The sequence below is a fragment of the Pyrus communis genome, chromosome 4 (genome assembly GCF_041283825.1).
Source record: "Pyrus communis isolate YQ-2024b chromosome 4, ASM4128382v1, whole genome shotgun sequence".
NCBI classification, from domain to species: domain Eukaryota; kingdom Viridiplantae; phylum Streptophyta; class Magnoliopsida; order Rosales; family Rosaceae; genus Pyrus; species Pyrus communis.
This window is the reverse complement of record NC_142568.1, coordinates 13,890,941-13,914,755: the sequence shown is the minus strand read 5'-3', so window position 1 is coordinate 13,914,755 and position 23,815 is coordinate 13,890,941. Positions and strand designations below refer to the sequence as shown.

Sequence of the window (23,815 nt, the reverse complement as noted above, 5' to 3'; positions counted from 1 at the left end):
ACTATAGCATATACGTACTTAAATCTCTCAGCCCAAATACATAAAATTCATGGCAAAATACCTCATTATCTACATTAATCTTTCTTGAAACAAATAATTACAGCAGTGTAGAAGCAAATTGTATATACCCTACAACCAAGCCAAATGTAGAAGATGTATAACACTATTGCGTGTAAAGAGCATTGTTACGCATCTCTGGTGCAACACAGCATGTTACACATCATACAACATATAATTTGCCTTTTTGATTAAATGAAAACAGGATGGAAAACGGAAGGGCAGAAGGAAAGAGGAGAAAAAAGGCAGGGCCGGGCGCGGTGGGTGTGGGGTGCCTTTAACTTACAGAATGCTAGTGGCAGAACACATCCACTCATTCCTCAGGGCCATCGTTGACCTTTATCTCCAAAAGCCTCTCAACTGGTTGTCTGCAAATGGGGCAGCGGTTTGTTTGGAATCTCAAGACCTTGGCACACCCATTGCACATGCACTGCAGCAAGAAAAGAAATCCAACCAAAAATCAGTCAAGACGAAAATCCAATATAAATTACACTCGGGTTGATTCGAAAGTAGATTAGTTTGCAAAAGTGATAACTGGACAGACGCAAGTTAATGTAACCCTATAAAATCTACAAAATAATTGGAAGGAACTTCGAATCCAAATAAAGCAGCTTCTCTTTATAAGACTTCCGTTTTTCCTTTTGTCATTTCATAAATTTCGGTTAGCATCTTCTTTTTTTTGGCAACAAACTACGTCTCACCAATCAGAAAATTTTCTCAAGATTAAGCTCAGCTTTTTCCACTAGCAACTATGACAAAATTTGAAAAGCAAAAGAACAAAGTATGATTACCATGTGTCTGCATGGAAGAACAGTTGTATCCTGTGGTTCAGATAGGCAAATTACACATTCTTTCCCTGGGTCATTCCCGTCCACGTCACCTTCAACTGAATTACCAATGCCATATATCTCCTGTAGTTCATACCTCATCCCCTTCACCCAAAGAATCTGCTTGGCAACCCTAACTTGGAATTCACCTTTCTCCCTTTCAAATACAGCTTGAGTTATCTGGGAGTTTGTTGTTACAGACAAAGGGCTTCCCTCGGATCCATCATGGGCAGGAGGTGATGCCTCAGCCTTCACAGCTAAAGGATAGATATCCAAGTCAGCTACTTTCAGTAACTCTGTATCCTCAAACTTTGAGAAGTTAATTCCAGTTCCAGGGGGCTGCCTGAACTTCTGGCCCAGACCTTGTTCAAAATGTACTGTCAGAGGTGGATGAAGGTTAAATTTCATTGGTGTTAGATTACAGGCCTCGCCTTCTTTCGCAAAGAAGATAATGGTGATGCTGTTTCACAAAGCCATATATTAAAACTTAAAAAAACATAAAAAATAAAAAAAATCTGATAATCGAATAATACTAAAATATGAAAATGTGAGGAACCTTGTGCCTTCGAGAGACAATTTTAGCATTTACAGCCATGCCCTCCTATAATTCTACATGAAAAATGCCATCACAGCATGCTGATTGAGTATGATATGTGATGCATAAAATATCATTCTGTGTGCATCTCAGCCAAGGGAAATACTTTGTACTGCCGAATTTAACTACAAAAGAACATACGAATCCGAATGATCAAATGGACATAAAGAGTCTAAGGTCATTTTTAGGATACACCCCTCGCTGCTCAATGTGCACTATCTATGCTCTTAACCCCTCTCTATCATCTCAAAACGTGTGCCCTTTCACTTTTGTAAGGTTCCCAAGCAGCTTCTCGTTTCCTCTTTCTGAGTCCTCTCTAGCAGTAAGAAAATCCTTGTACAACATGACTGATTTTGTATCAAACAGTACAGAGCACAGACAAAAAAAAAGAAAGAAATCATGGTTTTCCACAGTTTCAAAGAGTTACTTATACCAAGTAGATGTATCTTGTCATAAGATAAGATAAGTTCAAATCCGATTAACAAGTAACAACAGTTAGAATCTCAAATATTTGGCTCTTTACCGGTCACATGTTAGAGAGAGTATTAGAACAGACATTTGGTAACATCCTAAGGGCTCAAATTTTCAGATTTAACAATAATCCATAAAAAAAAAGACAAAGTTATCTACGGTAAACCGCAGATCATCTATCGATCATGTTAACCTATTGTAGTCCCACAATTCCATACTTCGGAATGGCAAGTACCGCATAATATTTTTCAATAAAACTTTGACTCTGGTAAAATTGTTTCTCATTCTTTCAGTATCTACAACCCACTATCAAATTGATTACCAATTTAGCAAGGAACCCTTTCTTTTGCAACAATCTAACTCTCACAAATTCAATTTCCACATCCCACCAGTCCACCAGTTCAACCTAACACAACAAAATTGAATCAACCAAACCAAAGACAGCAAGCCCATTTAAGCTAATCCCACATAAAAGCAAATATCAACCACAATTAGGCAGTTTATACAGTAACAAATCAGAAGTTAGGAAAAAAAAGTTCAACATAAAAGCTTTAAGCTTGAAATTTTACCTCCCAGCAACAGTGGCATCAAAAGCAAAGGACAGGAGGAAGCTTCCAGGGTTTTCCACATCGGGCTCGACCTTCAGAGTCTCCTTCTTCAGATTCACATCGTTCCTCATAGTTACCGCCTTCTGGTGCTCCACGTATGGCGTCGGAGCCTGCATTACCGGGCCGCACCGGTACCGCCCGCCAGCCCAATTCGGATGGGCCGGGTCCATGTGGGGATAGGGGACGCGGTGGTGCTGATCGTACGGAGCGGGCAGAGGCAAGGGCATGGGCTGTGGCGGGTAGTGACCTTGGTACTGGTAGTACTGGGGCGGGTTGGGGTTCGGGTACTGAGAGGGGTACGGAGTCGCCGCTGCGAATACGTAGCGGTTTTGAGAGATTTCGGGCTGAGATGGCGCCGGAGGAGGCGGAACAGGGTGGTTTTGGCGGGACCCATGTCTCCGGCGGCCGCCGTTTGTTCTGCTTCCGCTGTTTCCCATTTTGGGTTAACTCATTTTTCTTGGATAAGAAAGAAAAGTAACCCTAAGCCCTAACATTATATTGAAACAGAACATCATTGCTAAAAAAAAAAAGGAAAATTAACGAAAAGAGTTTCAAAAACTTTGAGTTTTAACAAAATAATAAAGTGAATAGTACTAAGATTGATTGTTTAGTATAAAAATATGGTTTTTCGTTAAAGTGAACAGTACTGAGAGTTTTTAGTTAAAATTCTCAAAAGAAAAAAGAACTTAGGTGACTATTATTATTATTATTATTATTTGCCAAATGGTGGTAATTAATTGAAAATGAGTTTGTAAAAACCACTTTCGTCAAAGGCACATATAGAAATATAGCTACTTATTTAAACCAAAGATGAAATAAATACATAAAAAAAAAAAAAAAAAAAAAAAAAACATATTTGAGTTTCGAACCCGTGTTCCTTTCCATTGCAGGAAAGCAGTGAAACACCGCTGCAAAATTACATCTTATGACAAATATCCAATATTATATTTTTATACGCTTACTGAACATAACATTATAATAATAGAAATTAAATTTTTTGAGACCCTGTGCGGTCGTCCTTGCTGCCCTAGGCTAGGGCCGGGCTTGATATTCAGTTACGAAGCAACAAAGAGACAACTGTTAGAAATTCAAATTAACAAACTAATTACAACTAGAGTGAAAAGGTAAAACAGTAATAAAGGAACTAATTCTAACAAACTCTGTTTCGTTAAGTTTGTTCACATGGAGATTGCTCTATACTAGTATGAAGTTGCTCTTCACACCCTCTCAAGCTGAACAAAGGAGAACACAAAGAAATCTTGGATTGCAAGTACAAAAATCGAGCTTTAGAAAGAGACTTGGTATGTATATCGGCAATTTGATCTGCCCTACAAACAAATTTAATTTGCACATTCTGATTTAGAACTTTCTTCTCTACTGTAGTGGTAATGAATTTCAACATGCTTTGTTCTAGCATGGAAAATAAGATTAGAGGCTAAACACACAATAGGTCTTTGTGACAAAGGAAAACCCAATTTCAGTAAAGATCTTGCCAATCCAAGTAACTCAACTGCAGTTAAGGCAAGAGGTTGATATTCAGCTTCGGTAGAAGATCAAGCCACTGTAGAATATTTCTTGACAATCCAACTAATAAGATTTGGCCTAAAAGATACCCAATAGCCACTAGTTGATTTCCTATTAAAAGGGCTCCAACCAGTCATGCATCGTAATAGGCATTAAGATGTAAAGAATCTTTGGTTATCCACAAAACATGAGTAGCAATTCCCTTAAGAAATCTTAATATCTTTTTAACAGCTTGAAAGTCACCACCTTCAAATATTTAGCCGATTGTATAGATATAATTTTTCCAATCATATAACAAACGTATTTTCATTAATCTTCAAGCTAACTTGTTCCTCTGGTCTTCCTGAAGTGGTAGCAATCCTCATGACAATCATAAGGCAAAATAATTACAAGCAAATTTAAGCGATGATGTTCTTCCTTCATGGCTAATTCACAAATACAAAATATATGAGATGATCAGTGTTGTGTTTTGAGTTGGTTTAACAAATAACAAGGAGCATTTGTCAAGAACAACTTAATCTCTTAAGAACTAAGTAAACAATTCATATATGATTTTGATTTTCTAAGTTGCTCAAGTTGCTTATAATGGACAAAGTGAATTAATGCATTTTTATTGCTATTTATTTATGCATTATTAATATATATTCTCCTGTGACGATGCTATTCAGCTAAGGTCCAAGGATTAGGAAAGGGCAAATTCAACTGCTAATATAAAGCCAGACAAACTAATAATCCAAATGCTGATTTGGTGTCTGAGAATCTTAGACTTCCAAAAAGTCTATATATTCTCCTGTGACCATTGCATGATTGAGGATTTCTTTCTTTGGGGGGTCCAAATAAGAAATTGCTTATGCATACACAATTTGTATCATGCATAAATAATTCTCGTTTGTTAAAAATATCATGTATTAGTGGTCACATACAACGCATACAAGCCTTATGATCTCAGAATATTAACTTCTCGAAAAACATAACTAAATCAAATATATGATCCAAGACATGAGCATCACCATTTCACCAAACTCCACCCATACCAGAAACGTCATACTAATTATTTAGTGTTAGTTTAACTTATACAATATTCTTCAACTTGTTTTTGTAGGTTTAGACCTTTTAGCTAGGTTTGGCTTTACAATTGTTAGGTTTCATGTCCCCCATCATTTCTTTGTATCTTTATTGTTTTAGTTTCTAAAAGGGTAATGTTTATATCCCCCTATCTTTCATGTAGTTTTTCTGTTCTTTTTTGATAAGGGGGGTATAACTTCTTTTTTTATCATCAATAAAATTTCTCTCATACCGTTGAATTTGAAAAAAAAAAAAATACACACACACACACAATATTCTAATGTAAATCATATAATTAAGAATCCAGTCCAACTCCAAGCCAGCATGTTACATATAGGCACCTAATTTCACCTAAAACGCACATAATGCAATTTTCAACAAGATTCTAAAAGAAGCTACACACTAGTCGAGCGGCAAGTTGGGCCTAGTGCCTAGGCGGACTAGGCGAATTTAAATAAATCTATTATATTTCGTGTAAATAAGTATCTGCTTATACTTAAAATATATAAAATATCATCATAAACTGCAAAATAGAATGACATATATATTATGAAGTATTGGAACATAATATAAATAGGAACAAGGATATAATATTTGTTCATTTAAGTATGCAACAAGTGTCGTGCAATTTATTAAAAAAATAAAATACAAAATGAAAGTTATCTATTTTCTGTCTAAATAAATCATGACCTAGGTGAGTCTGGACGGGCTAGGCAATCTAGGCGAGCGCCTTAGTAGGTTTATGCGTCCTTCTTAATTTTCAAACACCTAAACATTAATTGGGGCGGTAGCCAGCCACCTAGCGCCAATTTTTAGAACAATGATTTTAAATATATTAAAAGGGATAATCCACGTGACATTCATATCCATGGGTGCATTTTTGCTCACCCACGTTAACTTGGGTGTATGCTCACCACACATCTCCAAACTTGCCAAGTGTTTCCTTGCTTTAATCCTAGTTAACATTTTCATTTGTTATTAAATTTTACTATAATAATACATTAATAACCATCTTAACATTCATCTTTTAACTTTTTAATTAATATTTGTATCTCAACCGTCCATCTCCCCTCTTCCTCCCTCCTCCAACCGTCCATCTCCCATCTTCCTACCTCCTCCCATCTCTCTCCTCTGTCACTTTCCCCCCTTTTCTGTTATTTGGGCGAATATCCCAATTCTAAAATCTCAAATTCTAATACTAAAGGGGAATGGGTGAATTGATTTGACGGGGTGAAGTCCATCGACATCTTAAGAAAGGAGCACAGGTTGCCTCCATTCACCCGAAGCAAAGATGCACAGATAAGTGAAGAAAATTTGTACCCAGAAGACTGTTCCAAATTGTGGGTGGTTGGCGTGGGGTGGTGGGAGGAAGCAGATAACAAGTGAGATGAATAAAGGGTCGTCATTGCTGCTTCAAATGCTCGAGCAATTTCCAGTAGAAAATTATACATAAATAAAATTACAATTAGGAGATAATTTCTGTGATTCGAAACGCCATGAATGATTTGGTGAGTAGGACAATTTCTTTGAAACTGAATAAACGCTTCGGGAAGTGAGTTGCAGACTCGGTTTTTTATTTGTCTATTTTTAGTTTATTTTTATTTCTTTATTAAATTAATAAAGAGTAATTAAATCACAGTTAACCAGGGTTAAGGCAATGGTACATTTGGCAAGCTTGAAGATGTGTGGTGAGCATACACCCAAGTTAATGTGGGTGCGCAAAAATGCACATTTATGCATCCGCATATAATTTCTTAAACTTTCCTTGGGAATAGTTGGAGTCTTGACACAATAAACTTGCTTCTTTGAGGTTTTGTGGTGTTTCAGATTCGTTGATTCCTAAAGCACCTAACAAAATTAACTATATCATTAATCAACTTTTTTCTTAATTTCAATTCAAACAAGTTCCATCTGGTCACAACTCCCAGACATATATCTTTTGGACTGCTCATGAGTACGGACGAATATGCACTAGGATCCTCCACACTCCAATCCTCGTTTTCAAACTTTGATTCATTCAAAATTTCAAATGTCTAAACACAACACCAAGGGTGTTTTTGTCATATTAAATTGATAGACTCACCCTATGGCGCCATGACCTCCCGTTGCCGCGGCAATAAGCCCATTTTACGTATGAGTGCGCTTAATTAATCACAAATTCACGTCAAGTGAAAATTTTTCTCTTAATTAACGATTTGATCATTTGTGGTAAGTATTGATCGTCAGGTGGCTCAGGCTGCATGATCATCTAAACTATATCATTCATATATGAGCATGGCTTGGCTCCTTAGCTATGAAAAACAATTCTTTTTTATCTGCAATGTAAATTTTAGTTTGAGACATGAACATAAACAACTTATTAGAACACAACAAAAAATTAAAAGTTTACGCAAACGCATATCGCTCTTTAAGACGGAGGAATGACATGAGGAGTTGAATATTTTTCTTAATACATTCTAAAGGTTGTTAATGGGATGTCATAGGTGGAAAAAAAATTGTTAATTACTAGTAGAGTAATAGGTAGAAAGCTCGTAGAGTAGTAGGTAGAAAGGGTAAAGGGCTTGGAAAATGGATCTAGATTGTCTGCCCTCCCCATCCAATACCCTTCTCATCCTCTTCTATTTCTATAATCACGGTTAAGCTACATTAATATTTTATATTCTCATTGCTTTTTGTCTTATTATTTCTATAAAAAATTAATATAAAATATTGATGTGACTTAACTGTAACCACAGAATATAAGAGGAGATAGAAAGGATATGGAATGAAGAGGGTAGACAATCCAAGTCCTTGGCATTATTTGAGTAGTCTTCTCCAAAGACCTTCGAAAGAATAAATCTGTATGAACAATTCAATTGGCTTCCAAGCAGTCCCCCCCGGGGGGGGGGGGGGGGTGGGGAGGTATGTCGTGTCCCGTTCTTTGCACGTTTTAAGTACCTTTTTGCTTCTTTTAGGCGTGTTGAATCGCACTTTGAAAACTTGTATAGTTATCAAATGTGTTTTCATTTGCACCTACGTAAGTACATATGAAATTGCTTTTTTGCATAAGAAAAACAAAATTCTTATTCAAGTCAATATATATTGATAAATGTTACTTAGTATTACGGTCTAGTGATATTTATCTCTACTTGTGAAAGGTCTTGTGTTTGATTCTCACCAAAGATGAATCTGAACCACATTATTGCTAGCCTATTATGATGCTAAGCTCACCTCCCTCCCCTTAAAATAGATAATATCGTTTGTTAAAATATATATATGGGCCCTTTGTGCAAAGAGATTCTAATTTTTTTTCAAAAAATGGGGATTTGGTGTGGGGCTCACTCCACATCGAACTTCAACGATCCGAATTGTCAAAAATTCAATTCAATCCAAAATCATTTACCTATTTAATTATGAAGATAAAATTTCGTTGTTTATGATATAACAAAGTATTCTATAATTTCTTTGAACCCAATTAGATGTCTTAAACATTTCCGATTTGGCTAATATTTTGCAATGATAATCTATTAGGTGCAACTTAAAAAATAGACGGTTCGGATCGTTAAAGTTCGATGTAGTGTGGATCCCACAACTAATCCTTATTTTTATTAAAAAAATAAATAAATAAATAAAGGAAATTCCTTCTCTTAAAGATTTCCTATATATTGATGAATTAATTTGTAATGGCATCCATAAGACATTAAAATGAATGAAAAGGAAATTTTTTGTTTGATCAAACTAATAATGCCTTTTGCTTTTGTTTGGGCCCAAAATAATATTGTTAGGCCGAGTGTAGGTTTATGCTCGGCTCAAAGCTGTTTCAAATATACTATGGGTTGCTTGGTGATCCCGAGCCATTCAACAAGGATGATCGAGTCCTATCGCAAGAAGGAGTAGTTCGGATAAGCAAAGGGGTCGAAGAAGTCCTAGTGCAATTTGGATTCTCGACCAACAATGAATATAGCCTCAAGAAGGGGGTGAGTTCAAAGTCCTAATAGGGGTAGGATTGGTCAAAGTAGAGTTGGAACAGAACAAGAAGTCCCAATCTAGATATGATTTTGACTCGATCTCAAAGGATTTGGTGCTATAAATACAAGACATCATGCAACAATTGAAGGGGCTCCAATTCAACACACAACTGCCCTGCGCAAAACCTCTCAAACATCTTGAGATTTTTTATTTTCTTTTTCCCGCCGACACATCTTCAGTTTGGATAAACAGCACTGTGAAGGCAACCGGCGAACACCTTCAGTTTGGATAAACAGCACAGTCGCCGTAGAATCAGTCGACCGAGGAGCACCTTCAGTTTGGATAAATAGCACTGCGTCGAGGCTGACTGGTTACCTATCCAAGTTTTGGTCGAGAAGGGTTTCCGAATCCTTATTGACAGAGGTCATCTTATTAGCCTTCTCGGCGAAGTAAAGTGTTACGAGTTATGAGTGATTTTATGATTGGATACTCACAAGTGAGTTTCAGAGTTTGGCATTCTGACGGCCAAACCACATTTACCATCAAGACATACATCACCTTTGAATACTTGTGTCTGTACAGTCTGGTGTCGATTCGACGTGCTTATACTCTCACGAATATAATCACTGTGACCGAATTCGGCGCCGACGATTTGTGAACTTCGCAAAACTAGTAGCCTTGTCTTCAGGCTCGAGAATCCAAAAGCCGAGATTTGTTCCTTCCTCAGACGCAGTCACAAGATAAAGAAGTCAGCAACGCGCTTAATGCAACATCAACAAATTTTACTCCTCGGCCAAGCTTGGCCGACAAGTTGGCACGCCCTGCATTCAACCAAATGACATAGTTAGCTTATTAGTTGCTTGGCCTGCGCACCACGTAGGCTTTGTAATTTTTAAATTCAACAACTTTCTAACCCATGATAAATATTAGATTCGATAAAATTGTACACAACAACATGATACGAACACGTGTGAAAATTTAAGTGATCGAGTTAGGCCATATTTGGATAAAATTGTACAAATAACATGATACGAACATTTGTGAAAATTTAAGTGTTCGAGTCGAGCCATATTTGGACGGGTTCAAAATGGTTCGTCACATACAGAAAATGGTACAATCATTGGTTTTTTCAAAAAACATAGTACTAAACTACTAACACGGTATCTTTGTGAAGTATGTTTTTGTTTACTTTGCGAATGTTAACTTTAAACTTATAACTTATTTATTTGTGTACGACTTTTGGTAATTTGCTTATACATTTGTTGTGTATGTGTATGGCCTAAGTTTTTCGGTGCCACAAGGTGTTTTCTTTATGTTAATACTAGCATATGAGCGCACACAAAGTGTGTGAGAATTTTTTTTTATTTTTGTTTTTGAAATAGAATGTGAGAGGAAGAGACTGATAGAGAATGTGGGAGTGAGAAATTTTATTTTTTTATTTTTATTTTTTTTAATTAGAGATATGTTAGGATTACATGTATGTGAGATTTTGAAAAAAAAAACAAAATTTGGTTGTGTGAAATTACATTTTTGCCTCATATTTCTTATTAATGTTCTGTTTTAATTAGAAAGTTAAACTGGTAATTTCATAGGATTTTGATTGATAATAAGTGTATTATTAATTAGTAGAGATATGATATTATCAAGTAATTTATTCGTAATTTGTTGACGGGTGAACATAATTTGATTAGCAATATTCGGCACAACAAGCTAATAAGTCGAGTTTAAACTTAAAATAACACAATGCGAACAAGTTAAAACATGACTTGTTGCCGCTTTTAACACGTGCAAGCAAATTAACTTCAACTATATATATATATATATATATATATATATATTTTTTTTTAAACAATGGACCAGCTGGTAGTTTTACCACGGTAGTCCACCATTCCGGGTGCTGTGAGTCTTCCCGCATTTTCTTGACTACCATCATGCGATTTATCAAAATTAAGAATCGAACTCAATACGTATCGTATGAAATACGAGTCTGGAATTTATCTTAAGCATTGGTGTGCTGGTTCAACTATATATAATTGAGTACGTTGCAAAGTCTCCAACAAGAAAATATCCCAATGGAAAAGCTCAAACTACGAAGTCCGCAGCCAAAATCAGGTCAAACGCCGGCGGCAATAATATATTGTTGCGTCTCCATTTATTTTCTTTCTCCAAAGCTTCTTCTTTCATGGAGTGCTCTCTCTTTAATCCATTGTAATTATCCCCAAGGCTTAAGATTAAGCACATTCAATAGCAATAATCCAACAAACAAAAAAGAGTGCATCCAGCTGCTGGAACATGAAGTTCCCACTTCCTTGCAAAGATTGCTTCGTCTCCTCACCTACAAAGGCCATTGAAAGAAGGATGCAAGGTATTATTAGGGTTTGTTGTTCTTGGGTTTTGCAGCTATTTACTGTGGTCTTAATTGCTTTTTTTGTACTTTTTTTATATAACCCAGATGGTCGAATTCCAGACAACTTGAGAATTTTCTCCTGCAAGGAATTGAAGTCTGCCACCAATGGTTTCCATTCCTCCAACAAGCTTGGAGAAGGCGGCTTTGGCTCCGTTTATAAGGTTTTTATCTCACCCTGCAACATCAAATTCTGCATATTGTTGATACAATTGCATATGTGTGTGTGTGTGTGTATGTAATATATATCGTGTTTGCTGATATGGGGTTAATTGTGATTGAGTTCTAAAGGGTCAGCTTAGAGATGGGAACCTTGTGGCTGTGAAAGTGCTTTCCGTTGAACTCGAATCGATGAGAGGAGAGAGGGAGTTCATCGCAGAATTAGCTGCTCTGTCTGTAATCAGACATGAGAATCTTGTTAGGCTTCAAGGGTGTTGTGTTGATGGAGCTGCAAGATATTTGGTCTATGATTACATGAAAAACAATAGCCTCACACACACTTTACTTGGTAAATAATCATTCATCTGCTTCTAGTTCTTCAATTTCTAACTGAATAATCCACATTTTCGCTGGATTGTTATTGAAATTATGAAGTAATGAAGAATGTGATATTGATTAATAGGTGGAGAGCAAAACAGGATGAGATTTAGTTGGGAGGCGAGGCGGGGTATTTCAATAGGAGTTGCTCGAGGACTCGCCTATCTGCACGAGGAAGTTGATCCTCACATTCTGCATAGAGACATTAAATCCAGCAACATTCTTCTTGATGAGAATTTGACACCGAAAGTTGGTGATTTTGGTTTATCGAAGCTGTTGCGGGACAACCATACTCACATTAGTACTCGTGTAGCCGGGACAATGTAAGTTGTTTTTGAATCACTGAATATGCTGGCATTGTGATTGGATTACTCTTTGAAATGCTACTGCATTGCTAATGGGGTGTCTCGCGATAATCCAAAAGAGGCTATCTTGCTCCAGAATACGCTATTAGCGGGCGTTTGACGCGAAAATCAGATACCTATAGCTTCGGAGTGCTGTTGTTGGAAATTGTCAGCGGCCGAGCAGTTGTGGATTTTGACTTGCAACTTGGGGAGCAGTACCTGGTTCAGAAGGTAAACAAATTAAATTAGAGCATCGAATTACTGCTGGCATAGTTGGACATATTTTTCTGATATAAATATAAGAGGATTAGGCGAGACCACTTCCTCAGTAACAGTCAATGTTAGACTGAAGCAAAGCAAAACAGCTAGTTAGTAGCCTTGAACACACTTTCTATTTAAACTTCAGAACTGAAGCAATGTTGTTTGTGAACTTGCAGGTATGGGAAGCGCACAAGGATGGAAACCTTGCACAACTAGTTGATCCTACGCTTCAGATGAACTTTCCTACGGATGAAGCCATTCGGTTCTTGAAGGTAGGACTTCTTTGCGTGCAAGAAAAGGCCAACCACCGGCCACGGATGTCAAAGGCGGTTGAGATGTTGTCCGGAGATGAAGTCATCAAGGACTCTCATATTTCGCAACCCGGGCTTGTTTCGGATTTCATGGATATCAAAATGAGGCAAGAGAACTCAAATGATCTGAGCACTTTCTCCAAGGCCTCCACAGTCTCCACAGTCTCCACAGTCTCCAAGGCCTCCACAGCTAGCAGCACATAAAACCATTGTAAATCTGAAGACTATATGCTGCCCTATTAACCATGTGAGTGAAGCCTGCAGAGCCATTGATTTTTGTTGGATGTCTTTTTAGTATATGGTACTCAGACAACCAATTTTTTTCTCTCTGGGGTTTACGTTGTTTAATTGTTTGTGGGATTTTGGGGGTGGTGGTTTTTCTTTGCTTCTTGCTGTTGTTGATAGTACTTTTGCAAAAAACGTGTACAAAGTTACCTCCCAGTAAATTAATGTGAAAAACCAGCATAGATGTTGAGCTTTTTTCTGTTATTTACAGTGTCTAAAGTTACATAAACTGCAGTTACATAAACTGCAGCAGAGACAGTGGTAACTAATGAAGCATGTCCAACTTGAGGCAAAATACATTATAACAGTAATTTAAGGGTAAATTACATAATATCTTCTCAGGTTTGAAGTCTATTACAACCCCATATAACATCTTTAAAACATTTCACTTTCATACCTCACGTACTATTTTATTTCAAAATAATACCTCCATTACATTTTCCATCCATTGATTCGTTAAACGCTAACGTAGCTGCCAAATGTGTGTCGCACGATAAAAAAAAAAAAAAAAAAAAAAAAAACCTAAAACATTTAAAAAAACAAAACAAAACAAAAGCTGAAACACACCTCCCAGCAACCCCCAAACCAAGAAACCTTATTCCCCACGACCCACGCAGATGCACCTCCCTCCCCCCCTCCTCCACCTCCTCTCTTCTACCCCCATCTTCATCTTCTTCCCCTTGCAACCCAGGAAACAAAAAAAAAAAAAAAAAAAAAAGCCCTTCAGTTCGTCTTCCCCCCTCCTCCTCCTCATCTCTTCTCCCCCATCTTCATCTTCTTTCCCCTGCAAACCAGAAAAATAACAAAAAAAAAAAAAAAAAAAACCCCTTAAGTTCGTCATCCCCCCTCCTCCTCCCCTCTCTTCTCCCCCATCTTCATCTTCTTCACCCAACCCCTTACCTTCAACCCAGGAAAAAAAAAAAAAAAAAAAAAAGAAAAAGAAAAAAAAACCTAGATCCCGTCTACGCTGCCATCACCGAATTCGTGAGGTGAAAATGGGAGGAATGGGTGTGGATTTAAGGAGTATGCTGTGTAGAGGAGGGAGGGTGGGTGCGGGGGGAAAGGGGTGGGGGTGAAGAGGAGAAAGGGCTCGGGGAAGGTGGGGGTGGGGGTGGGGTGGGTTTTTGGATGGGAGGGGAGGTGAAGAAAGTGGAGGAGAGGGAGGTGGTTGGGAGGCTTGGGAGGGAGAAGAAGGGTGGGGAGAGGTTGCAGGGGGGCGTCTGCGTTTTCTAAGTACTCTTTATTTATTTATTTAGAAGATTCATGTTTTTTTTCAAACTTTTTTTGCCACATGGCACATATTTGGTAGCCACATCAGCGCTTAACAGATCAATGAATGAAAAATGTAATAGAGGTATTATTTTGAAATAAAATAGTACGTGAGGTATGAAAGTGAAATGTTTTAAAGATGCTGTATAGGGTTATAATAGACCTCAAGCCTGAAGGGGTATTATGTAATTTACCATAAATTTAACCAATAAGAATTTTAAGTTAAATATAGAAATTTTCACCCCAGACAAAAGTTTAAATATAGAAAAGGGTAAATCTATTCCCTCATTTTAGGTGTAAATAAATTGTTGTAGGAAAAAAAATTAACTTGACAAATGATTTATGCACACCTTTTTTTACCTTTGTACGCTGACTATTGATTCTCATTTGTTTGCTTAATCCAATGATAAGATGGTGTGTAAAATGTGAAAAATTGTGTACATAAATCATTCCCTATAATGTAACGCCCCATTATTTACTTGAATAAATGGTTTACAGAAGTCTCATTATATGTATGCCATGTATAATTTCTCTTATTAGAACATTAATGTGAGATTTAACTAAAATCTAAGCGAGAAACATGTGTTGGTCGACCAAGCTTAGCAAAAGTTGTACTATTGGCACACTAGTGACGGCATCCAAATGATCTCTAACATAGAAATTCTCTTATTGAGTCATTAATGTAAGTGATTAATCTAAAATTCAAGCGAAAATCATGTGTCGGCCATCTAAACCGACCAGAAAATGGAGCGGTGACAGGTGTCGGCATCTGAACTGGCTCTACCTATGAAATCCCGTTCTTCGATTTCACTGTTATAATCTATGTATTTGTATTATTGAGATTTTCTATATTATTTTTAGAGAATTTATATTAATTTATTTGAATTTAGACTTTTAATTGAACTAATCACGAAGTTTGAATTTTGGTCAGTAATCATTAAAATTCGTGGACTTTATAGGGTCACACTAAGTATAATTGGATAGAGTTCAATTCTACGAGCGTATAGTCGAAAACCGTTCACGAATCGAAGTTGAAACAAAGAAATTAGAGACGTTTTAGTTGTTGAAAAAAAAAATAAAAAAAAATAATTAGAAGCTGCCAGGTGGCAGCAAGAGAGGGGGAAAATGAGAGATGAGGGAGAAAAAGGAGGGAAAAGAGAGAAGATGAGCAGCAGCCAACCCGGATCCCAAATGACCTGTTTTGTTGACTGGATGGCATACCCGGTACTGGGTAGCCAATTCCAGTGATTTTCGTCGGTTTTTCTAACGAATTCTACCCAACCCTTACCTGCGTACACAAACCTGACCTCTATTCTCTCTTTTCCACCAAAAAACCGAGGGTCCTTGGCCTCAATTTGGCAAGGATCGAAGCTGACGACTTTGAGGGCACCCACAACGGCAAGCCGCTATTTCTGAGGCCAACACCATCATTTAAACCTTCTTGAGACCAGGAACAAAACCCAAGCCAAATTTAGGGCATTGGAGGTCGTTTTGATGTTGAATCGAAGTTCACCCATTTTAGGGTTTTTGACGGATCAAAGCGAATCAGGTGACTTGCCGGCCAAACTAGGCCTCGGCCCAAGTATGAAAATTGTTCTCCTTGACTTGTTCTATACTTCTGTAAAATTTAGTAATTTTTAGAGTTAGTCGGAAAATTGGGTTTTCGTTCGCCGGAAACTGCCACCCTCAACGGATCGTGGCTAGTGGGTCGACGCTGCCCTTTTAAGTTAAATTCGATGTTCTGATTTCAAATTTGATAACCATTTAACGTAGTTTGATAGTTTGAACCTAGTATGGAATATTAGGCCATCTGACCATTTTATGATTAGACGATTCGACCGTTGGATAGTCACTAAACCTTAATACGTTATAGTACATAGTATTTGAGGACAATAGGAACTAATGGATTGGGAATCCGAAGAACGGATCTTCCCAAATTGAATTTCTAAGTTTGTAAAACCAAAAGTTGATAGCAACCTAATTCTAGCAATTGGAGGAGATCCGACCGTTAAATCATTTTGAAATTTTAGAATATTATTCTAGAAGACTAATAAGAACCTTGGGATGTTACGCATCGGAAATCCATGGGTGGATGTTCCAGATTGATTTGTATAAGGTTGTGGACCCCACCCTTGATAGAGACTTGACTTTTGGTCAATAGGCTACGAAATGATTTTAAATATTAAAATGTATAATTCTAAAGTCTATCTAGGGCTTAGTGGGCCTATATGGGTTAGTGGTTATCCCAAATGATTTATACATTGGTTTACGTGTATAGGACAACATATTGTGATATATATACACATGTGTTTAGTTATCTTCTTAATAATGTGAATGATAAGTATGATAAATGTTATGACAATGTGATCCTAGAATCCTATTAGATGTATTCGGTAGAACTTATATGCTTGTGTGACATATTAGTTGGTGGCCATGAGAAGTTGATGGTGTAGGTGACTACGTTGTAACTCATAAGGGTTGAGTTGTGAGTAGGTTATGAGTTGAATTTACTGCACCATATAGTAGCGGTACATGGATGGTCCTGCTTGGTATATCCGTGTTGGGTGATCACTACCTGTACAATATGATTATGTTATGGTTTTGCTTGGTATATCCGCATTGGGGGACCATACGCATTATAAGAGTGATCATGGTTGGTATATCCGCATTGGGTGATCACTACCTAGAGTTATAGGAAACAGTCCTACTTGGTATATCCACATTGGGAGACTGTTAGGGGTGATCATGCTTGGTATATCCGCGTTGGGTGATCATTGCCTACGTTATTAGACTATGCATATGGTTCTGCTTGGTATATCCGCGTTGGGAGACCATATGCATTCTAGAAGTGATCATGCTTGGTATATCCGCCTTGGGTGATCACTACCTAGAGTTAGGATGTGGTCCTGCTTAGTATATCTGCGTTGGGGCACCATACGTGGATATACTAGGAAGGTAGATATACGTCTACATTACTAGGTAATGCTAGGTAGACCAAATTTTATAAACCAAATAATGTGGAGTATTATTTAAGTGTTGATTAATGTACTCATTTCTTATTGGTGACACATTATTTGATTTACAAATTTGGTCTATCTAGCATTACCCCTTGATGACCCCCCAATTCCGAAGCCAAGATAGAGCCTCAAGTCACTAGAACATGCCCTTTTAGAGTATGAGAAGTGAGAACTGTGAAGCACTAGCAGTGGAGGTGTCTTTTTTCCCCACTATTTCCTCAGCTCAGGAACCAATCAAGTCAAATGCCAAGCTTTTGAGTTGGCAAATTGCACAAAACAAGCTCATCTTGTCAACAAAGCACTATTCATCTAAAAGGCCAATTACCTCTTCTATTTTTTGTCTTCAACTTGGTTATGGTTTGCACGGCCACTGCTGCGGGGCCTTGAGAGAAGCTGCAATGCAAAAGTGACAGATGAGGTTGCAAATCTTTTCCCATAAGGTTTCTGAGATCTTTCATTCTTTTGTGCATCACAAAGATAAGGTTGTTTTTCTCTTCTGAAACCCATCGTCGTATGAGTGCTTCAGTTCAGAAGATGCTGTAGTTTTCACATTTCTGAGTTGCACAAGCCACAAGGTATCCTGGTAAAAACTTTTGTGCGGATATCAGATGATCGAAATATTGCGGTTGAAAGAGATAATAGATAATGCAGTGAATGACTGAATACTCCTCAAATCAGAGAAATCTTTTGTGCAATTGTATCATAAGTAGAACCTATGGAGCTGACATTGCTTGATTTTAGTAACTACATCTGGTTTAATTACTACATATTGTGCAATCAATGAATAATATGAACGAAAACATCGAAGTACAATGATGACGATAGTTAACAAATTTAAATCAGAACATTGTTATCGTCTTGATAAAATACACAAAAGAAATGGGAGATGTTAATACAAAACGCAACGATGGGAAATGGGGTCCTTATGGCTCTCCAATGTTTTACTTGAGAAGGCAAATTATTTAGTCAAGTTTCATGTGGAAAACTGAAAGTACGAAAGTAGTCTTCCCTTCACTTTGTGTGGATTAAGGGAAATAATCAGAAACGAAGAAAGAAGATTAATCACTTCATTTACAAGCAGCTCATAAATAGATGTACAATTGAGGAAGATTAGAGCAGTACTTACTGAAACAAGTGTAACAATCTTTGCTCAATTGATCTTTGATGAATTGCCGGCGACCTGGTTCAGAAATTACAAGGTCAAACCATCTTTCACAATGTGCTCCAACCAAGATGCAATATCCGACATTGTAGGACGCTCGATTGGATTTTCCTTTACAGCCAGTCCTGCTATATCAGCAAGCTTAAGCAAAGGCTCAACATTTCTCGGAAGAGCTATATAACGATCAATTATGGCAGCTGCCTTGTTCTGTTTGATTAGAGGCGGTGCCCATTCGACTATACTTGGCAGAGTGTAATCTCTGTCATAAGCTTTCCTTCCACTGAGGATCTCCAGCAGTACTATTCCAAAGTTGTAAACATCGCTGGCCAAATCTCCGTTGACATCCTTGTCATTAGATGTAAGGAGTCCGAAATCTGCAATTCGCGCATTCCATTCAGCGTCTAAAAGAATGTTTGAGGTCTTGACACTGCGATGAACAATGGGAGGCACGGATTCCTTGTGAAGGTGCTCAAGCCCCTTAGCCGCCTGCATTGAAATTTTCAACCGGAGGCTCCAATTCGGGGAAGAAAGGCCACCATGGAGATGGTCATAAAGCGTCCCATGGGCCATATACTCGTACACAAGCAACCTTTCTCCCATCTCCGAGCAGTAACCCAACAAGTTCACAATGTTACAGTGGCGGATTTTGCAAAGGACCTCTAATTCCATTTCAAAGTCCCGACTATTTGTGTGAATTATAGTAGCAGCATTTGCTCTCTTGACTGCAACTTGCTGTTCATCTGCTAGCACAGCTTTGTAAACAAAGCCATAATTTCCCCTGCCAAGCTCATTAAACTCCTTGAATCCGTTGGTGGCGTCTCTTAGTTCTGAGAGCCGGAACACTTGAGCCATCCCAGGACAGGGAACCACAGATAGAGGAGGATTTGAATCCTTATTATTGTCAGCTTCCAACTCTGCTTTCCCAATGCAAGATTTAAACTGCTTTTTTGTCCCTTCTTTTTTTCGAGCAGTTGTTAAATGGGGAAGAAGGCACCAACAAGTTAATATCAACAAAAACCCCAAAGCAGAAGACCCGAATACGATCACCAACCTACGCACATGATTCCAAAGCTTCTTCCTCATTTCTGGAGGAGTTTGAAGCCCACAAACATTCCAACAAGAGCTGTTTTGGCAAAGAGAGCAAGCTGTGCACACTCGATCAGCATGTTCACTACATGAACTAGACAAGAAGAATCCTTCGGAACAATTTGACCCGCACGAGGAACAAATCGTGAGATCTTTTCGAACACACAAGCTTGTCAAATCCACCTCATTGAGTATGCTAGCATTGAAAGCAAACTCCCCTTGGCCACAAGAACCACGAGTGCAAAGACCTGGACTGCACAATTCCAATGGAGGATCATACTCCGGCGGGGATGAAGTTGCATTGGTATCCCAACAATCAATCACCAAATCATCTTCCCTGATCCCACAAGTGGTATAATCCGATGAGGCAATCGCCAAAAACCCGGAAGTCTTTGGAATCAAGGAGGAGTTAAACATGCCCCAACACTCAACTCTATGATTGTCGTGTCGAATCCCACAAAAATGGTGATCACCAGCTGCCAAAGACACATACTGAGTTCCATTTGGACGACCATCCAACAAATCAGCGTCACCCCAACATTTCAATTCACCAAAATCTGAAACTCCACAGATTGAGGCCCTCCCTGAAGCTAAAGCTGTGAAATTCTGTAGCGAACCCGAAACGCCTAAATTCGAAGAATTCGGTCCCCAACAAATCAGCCCTCCATCTCTAACACCCCCACAGCTAAACCCTTCGCCAGAAACAACCGTTTTGAACACAAGATTGGCAATTGCCTGGTCAGAAAACAGATTGCTCTGTTTTGAACTCAAACTTTTATTCGATGTTTCAAAAATTTCCCAACAATCTACTGTTCCAAATTCGTGATCAGAGTAATACGACCCTCTAATAGCACAGACATGGCTCTTCCCAGCAGCAATATGAGAGTAAGCAGCGGACTTGAATACGGGAGGAACAAGATCTATACCCGGAGAAACGGGGCTCCAACAATACGCCAGCGAGGTGTTAGCTAAAATGCCACAAAGAAAATCTTCACCGCCGGAGAGGGCAGCCATCGCCGGAATATTTCCGAAGGAGGCTGAGGACGATGAAGACGCCGAAGACAGCGTCGACGAAGAGCTGTTCTTTCCCCAGCAAACCACGTCCTGCTTGCCACTGGCGTCTATGGCGCAAAAGAAGCCGTCTTTGCCGAAAGAGGCCGAGATGGGTCCCATTAATCCGAACCCAGATGCGGTGGTGGAACATAAGAGCAGGAGGAGGAGCAGAGAAGGTACGGATCGAGAGAACCCAGAAATGGTTTGCTGGGTTTGCATGGTTTTGCTGGGTTTAGAATTGAATCAGTGATGGTGGCATGGAGTGATTCGATGGTGAGCTTGCCTGTCTGTGCTGCTCGTGTCGTTGGGTTGCTGAAGTTAGAGCTGTGAGTGTGAGGATGGTGACGATGAAAGAACGTGGGTGTCGCAGTCATTTTTACAGTTTTTGAGTAGACTCCCATTCAAAGTACTCGAACTAGTTACCTGAGTTTAACTATATTTTAATGCTGGATATCTTTTGGTTTACCGCATCCTGGCTGTATTGGGTGTATGTAGTTACTGTGTTGCCGTCAGACCAGGATTACAGACCGCTGCTATGTCGGATACATACTTGAACAAGTGGGGAGAGTTGGGGTTTGACTATCGAAATCACTTGAGTTCTTTATATATAATTTGTAAAAAGTGTTCAATTTGTGATCCTTTGAGTTCTTTATTTGAATTGTTTAGCTGTTTGTGTGGGGATCTATGATGGATTAATGCTTCTAGATCTGTCTGGTTTGTGTCCAACGCTAGTCATTAGCACATTTTTAGAACTGTCAAGTTTGTATCAGATAATAATAATCTGACATTGCCGTATCATACTTATTCACCGTGGTTTAATAGCAGGTTTATATTAAGGAAGTTTTAACGAAAAACCCACAGTACTGTTCACTTTAACGAAAAATTATATTTTTACACTAAAAAGTCAATCCTGGTACTATTTACTTTATCATTTATTTTGACCTTATCATTAAAACTCAAAATTTTCAAATCATTTTCATTAGTTTTCTTTTATATTAATACGTACCGTCAACATTTTTCAGAATTGTCTATTCGTGTTGAATATGTGCCATTGCCACTACTTTAGAATACGTGTCATTACCATTTTACGAAACCCTCATGTTTTGTTGCAAAAAACACGTGCAATTAACACTTCATAGCTATCATGTTCGCAGCAAACACTAGTTATTAGCATTTTACAAAAGTATCATATTCATGTCAAATACATGTCATTCCTGTTTCTCTTGTTCATACTAAATATTTGTTGCTGACACTTTCCAGAAGCATCATGTTTGTGTCAAACATATGTCTTCAGCACTATTTCCTAACCATGAAGATAAATTTCAATTTTCGTTTTCTCATTTTTATTTACCAATTCACCCTCCTCCCACGTACTTTCACTTTCTTTGGCCAACATACACATATATTTTACAGACATAGCATCACTCTCTGATAAAATAATCAGACCACCAACATTTTCCACTCGTCTAAGATAACCTTATTTATGAATATTTCTTGTTACCTAAGATCACACATGTTACATAAGATATTGGTGTAAAATATGAAGACACTTGCAGAAACTATTTGGTGGATCCAAATGAAAATGGAGGATCTAATGCACATGAGCAATTCGTGTCGGTTTGCACTTGATAAATAGTAAATAAGAAGACCATACTTAAAAAGTTTCTATTTATTAAACATCGTAACTGTACCAATGAGCAAGAAAGTGGGTTTGTTCGAAAGAATTTTTTTTACAAACAATATTATCAACACTGAAAGAGACGGGGATGAGTTTAATTTCACAATGAACTAGTAATAATGCGGTTCAAATTCGCTTTTAGCGAGAATCAAATCTAAAACCTCTCACTTACAAATGAAGAAAAATATTATTAGATTATAGTACTAAGTGGTTGCTCGAAAGAAATTTAAATAGTGAAAGAAAAAAAAGCCGCCCACGAATTAAATTCTTTATACCTAGGAAATATGGAGCAAACTCGTAGGCAACGTTTCTACATGTAACATTGATATGCGGTGTATTTGATTTACATATTTTTAAAGTGAACTCGAATTGCTGACGTCCGTCACAAGTGAAACAACCATTTCTCTGAATCATAACTAATTTTACTATAACTGACAACGATAGACAAAAACTTTCACCCCAAATTTAGGTTAATTATAGAATTCCATCATGTTGTGCTCACCCAATAGCTTGAAGTCCCAACAAGAAAAAGGTGTTGAGTTGAGATCGATCCCATTCTACTTAAGGATTCTTTTGGTTCCGGAGCATCTAGTATCGAAGAACCATGGACAAGAGTTTTTCAGGCTTTTCCACCCGACTTTTAAGCTTAAGAGCAACTCCAGCGTGGGAGCCCTCTCCCCAGGCTATTCACTATTCAATCCACCCAGTGAACAGTAACTGCCCTTAATGAACAGTAACTTCCTTTTGCATCTCCACCGTTGCACTTGAATAACCTTGGCAATAGGCAATAAAATAATAGTTTTTATTTATTTATAAAATAATACAAAAAGATTGAGAGCTCTGCCGAGCTCCCATATGAGGAGGAGGGAGACAAAGAAGAGCAAGGTTAAACCGAATCCGATGCTGACGGAGAACCAAGCCCTGAGATTCTGGCAATGGGTCTTGCTGAAATGGAAGAGGGGTTGTTTGAAAGCCCAGAATTTGAAGTTGCAGTAGCAGCAGGAGATGGTGGTCGCAGGAGGAGGAAGCGGCGGAGATGAGTTTGCAGGGGAGTGAAGGGGTAGATATTTTAATATCCCAAATCAAATAAAATCTGCACTTGTTTACCTGTCTTCTTCGATCTCTTTCTTTTTGCATATCAAAATCAAAAACCCAAATTTTCAAATCCAATCCAACTGAAAAACGGGTTCCAAATTTTGTCAATTATGGGTTTTGGAGAAACAAAGAAAAAGAGACATCAGAGAGGAACCTAGAAGAAAAAAAGGTCAGAAATTTTACAAGATATGGCGTCTGCATGTCTGTTCTCGTCACCG

At 38.1% G+C, this 23,815-nt stretch overlaps 2 protein-coding genes and 1 pseudogene across 3 annotated transcripts; 1 reads left to right on the top strand and 2 right to left on the bottom strand.

Moving 5' to 3' along the window:
* Positions 1–46: 46 nt before the first annotated feature.
* On the bottom strand, positions 47–3,229 carry LOC137722324 (putative E3 ubiquitin-protein ligase LUL2). Its single transcript, XM_068461292.2, has 3 exons — positions 2,520–3,229; positions 849–1,344; positions 47–487 (listed from the first exon to the last, which is right to left on the bottom strand). Exons 1-3 carry the CDS (start codon positions 2,993–2,995, stop codon positions 371–373), a joined length of 1,089 nt encoding a protein of 362 aa, XP_068317393.2. The 5' UTR covers positions 2,996–3,229; the 3' UTR covers positions 47–370.
* Positions 3,230–11,134: 7,905 nt separating this feature from the next.
* Positions 11,135–13,441, top strand: LOC137721991 (putative serine/threonine-protein kinase). Its single transcript, XM_088692537.1, has 6 exons — positions 11,135–11,460; positions 11,548–11,663; positions 11,791–12,007; positions 12,122–12,359; positions 12,461–12,611; positions 12,818–13,441. The coding sequence occupies exons 1-6, from the start codon at positions 11,388–11,390 to the stop codon at positions 13,154–13,156; spliced, it is 1,134 nt and encodes a 377-aa protein (XP_088548663.1). The 5' UTR covers positions 11,135–11,387; the 3' UTR covers positions 13,157–13,441.
* A 4,990-nt stretch (positions 13,442–18,431) lies between these two features.
* Positions 18,432–21,221, bottom strand: LOC137722323 (serine/threonine-protein kinase-like protein CCR1 pseudogene; annotated as a pseudogene). Its single transcript, XR_015961604.1, has one exon. The product of XR_015961604.1 is annotated as a serine/threonine-protein kinase-like protein CCR1 pseudogene (transcript).
* Between the last annotated feature and the right edge of the window lie 2,594 nt (positions 21,222–23,815).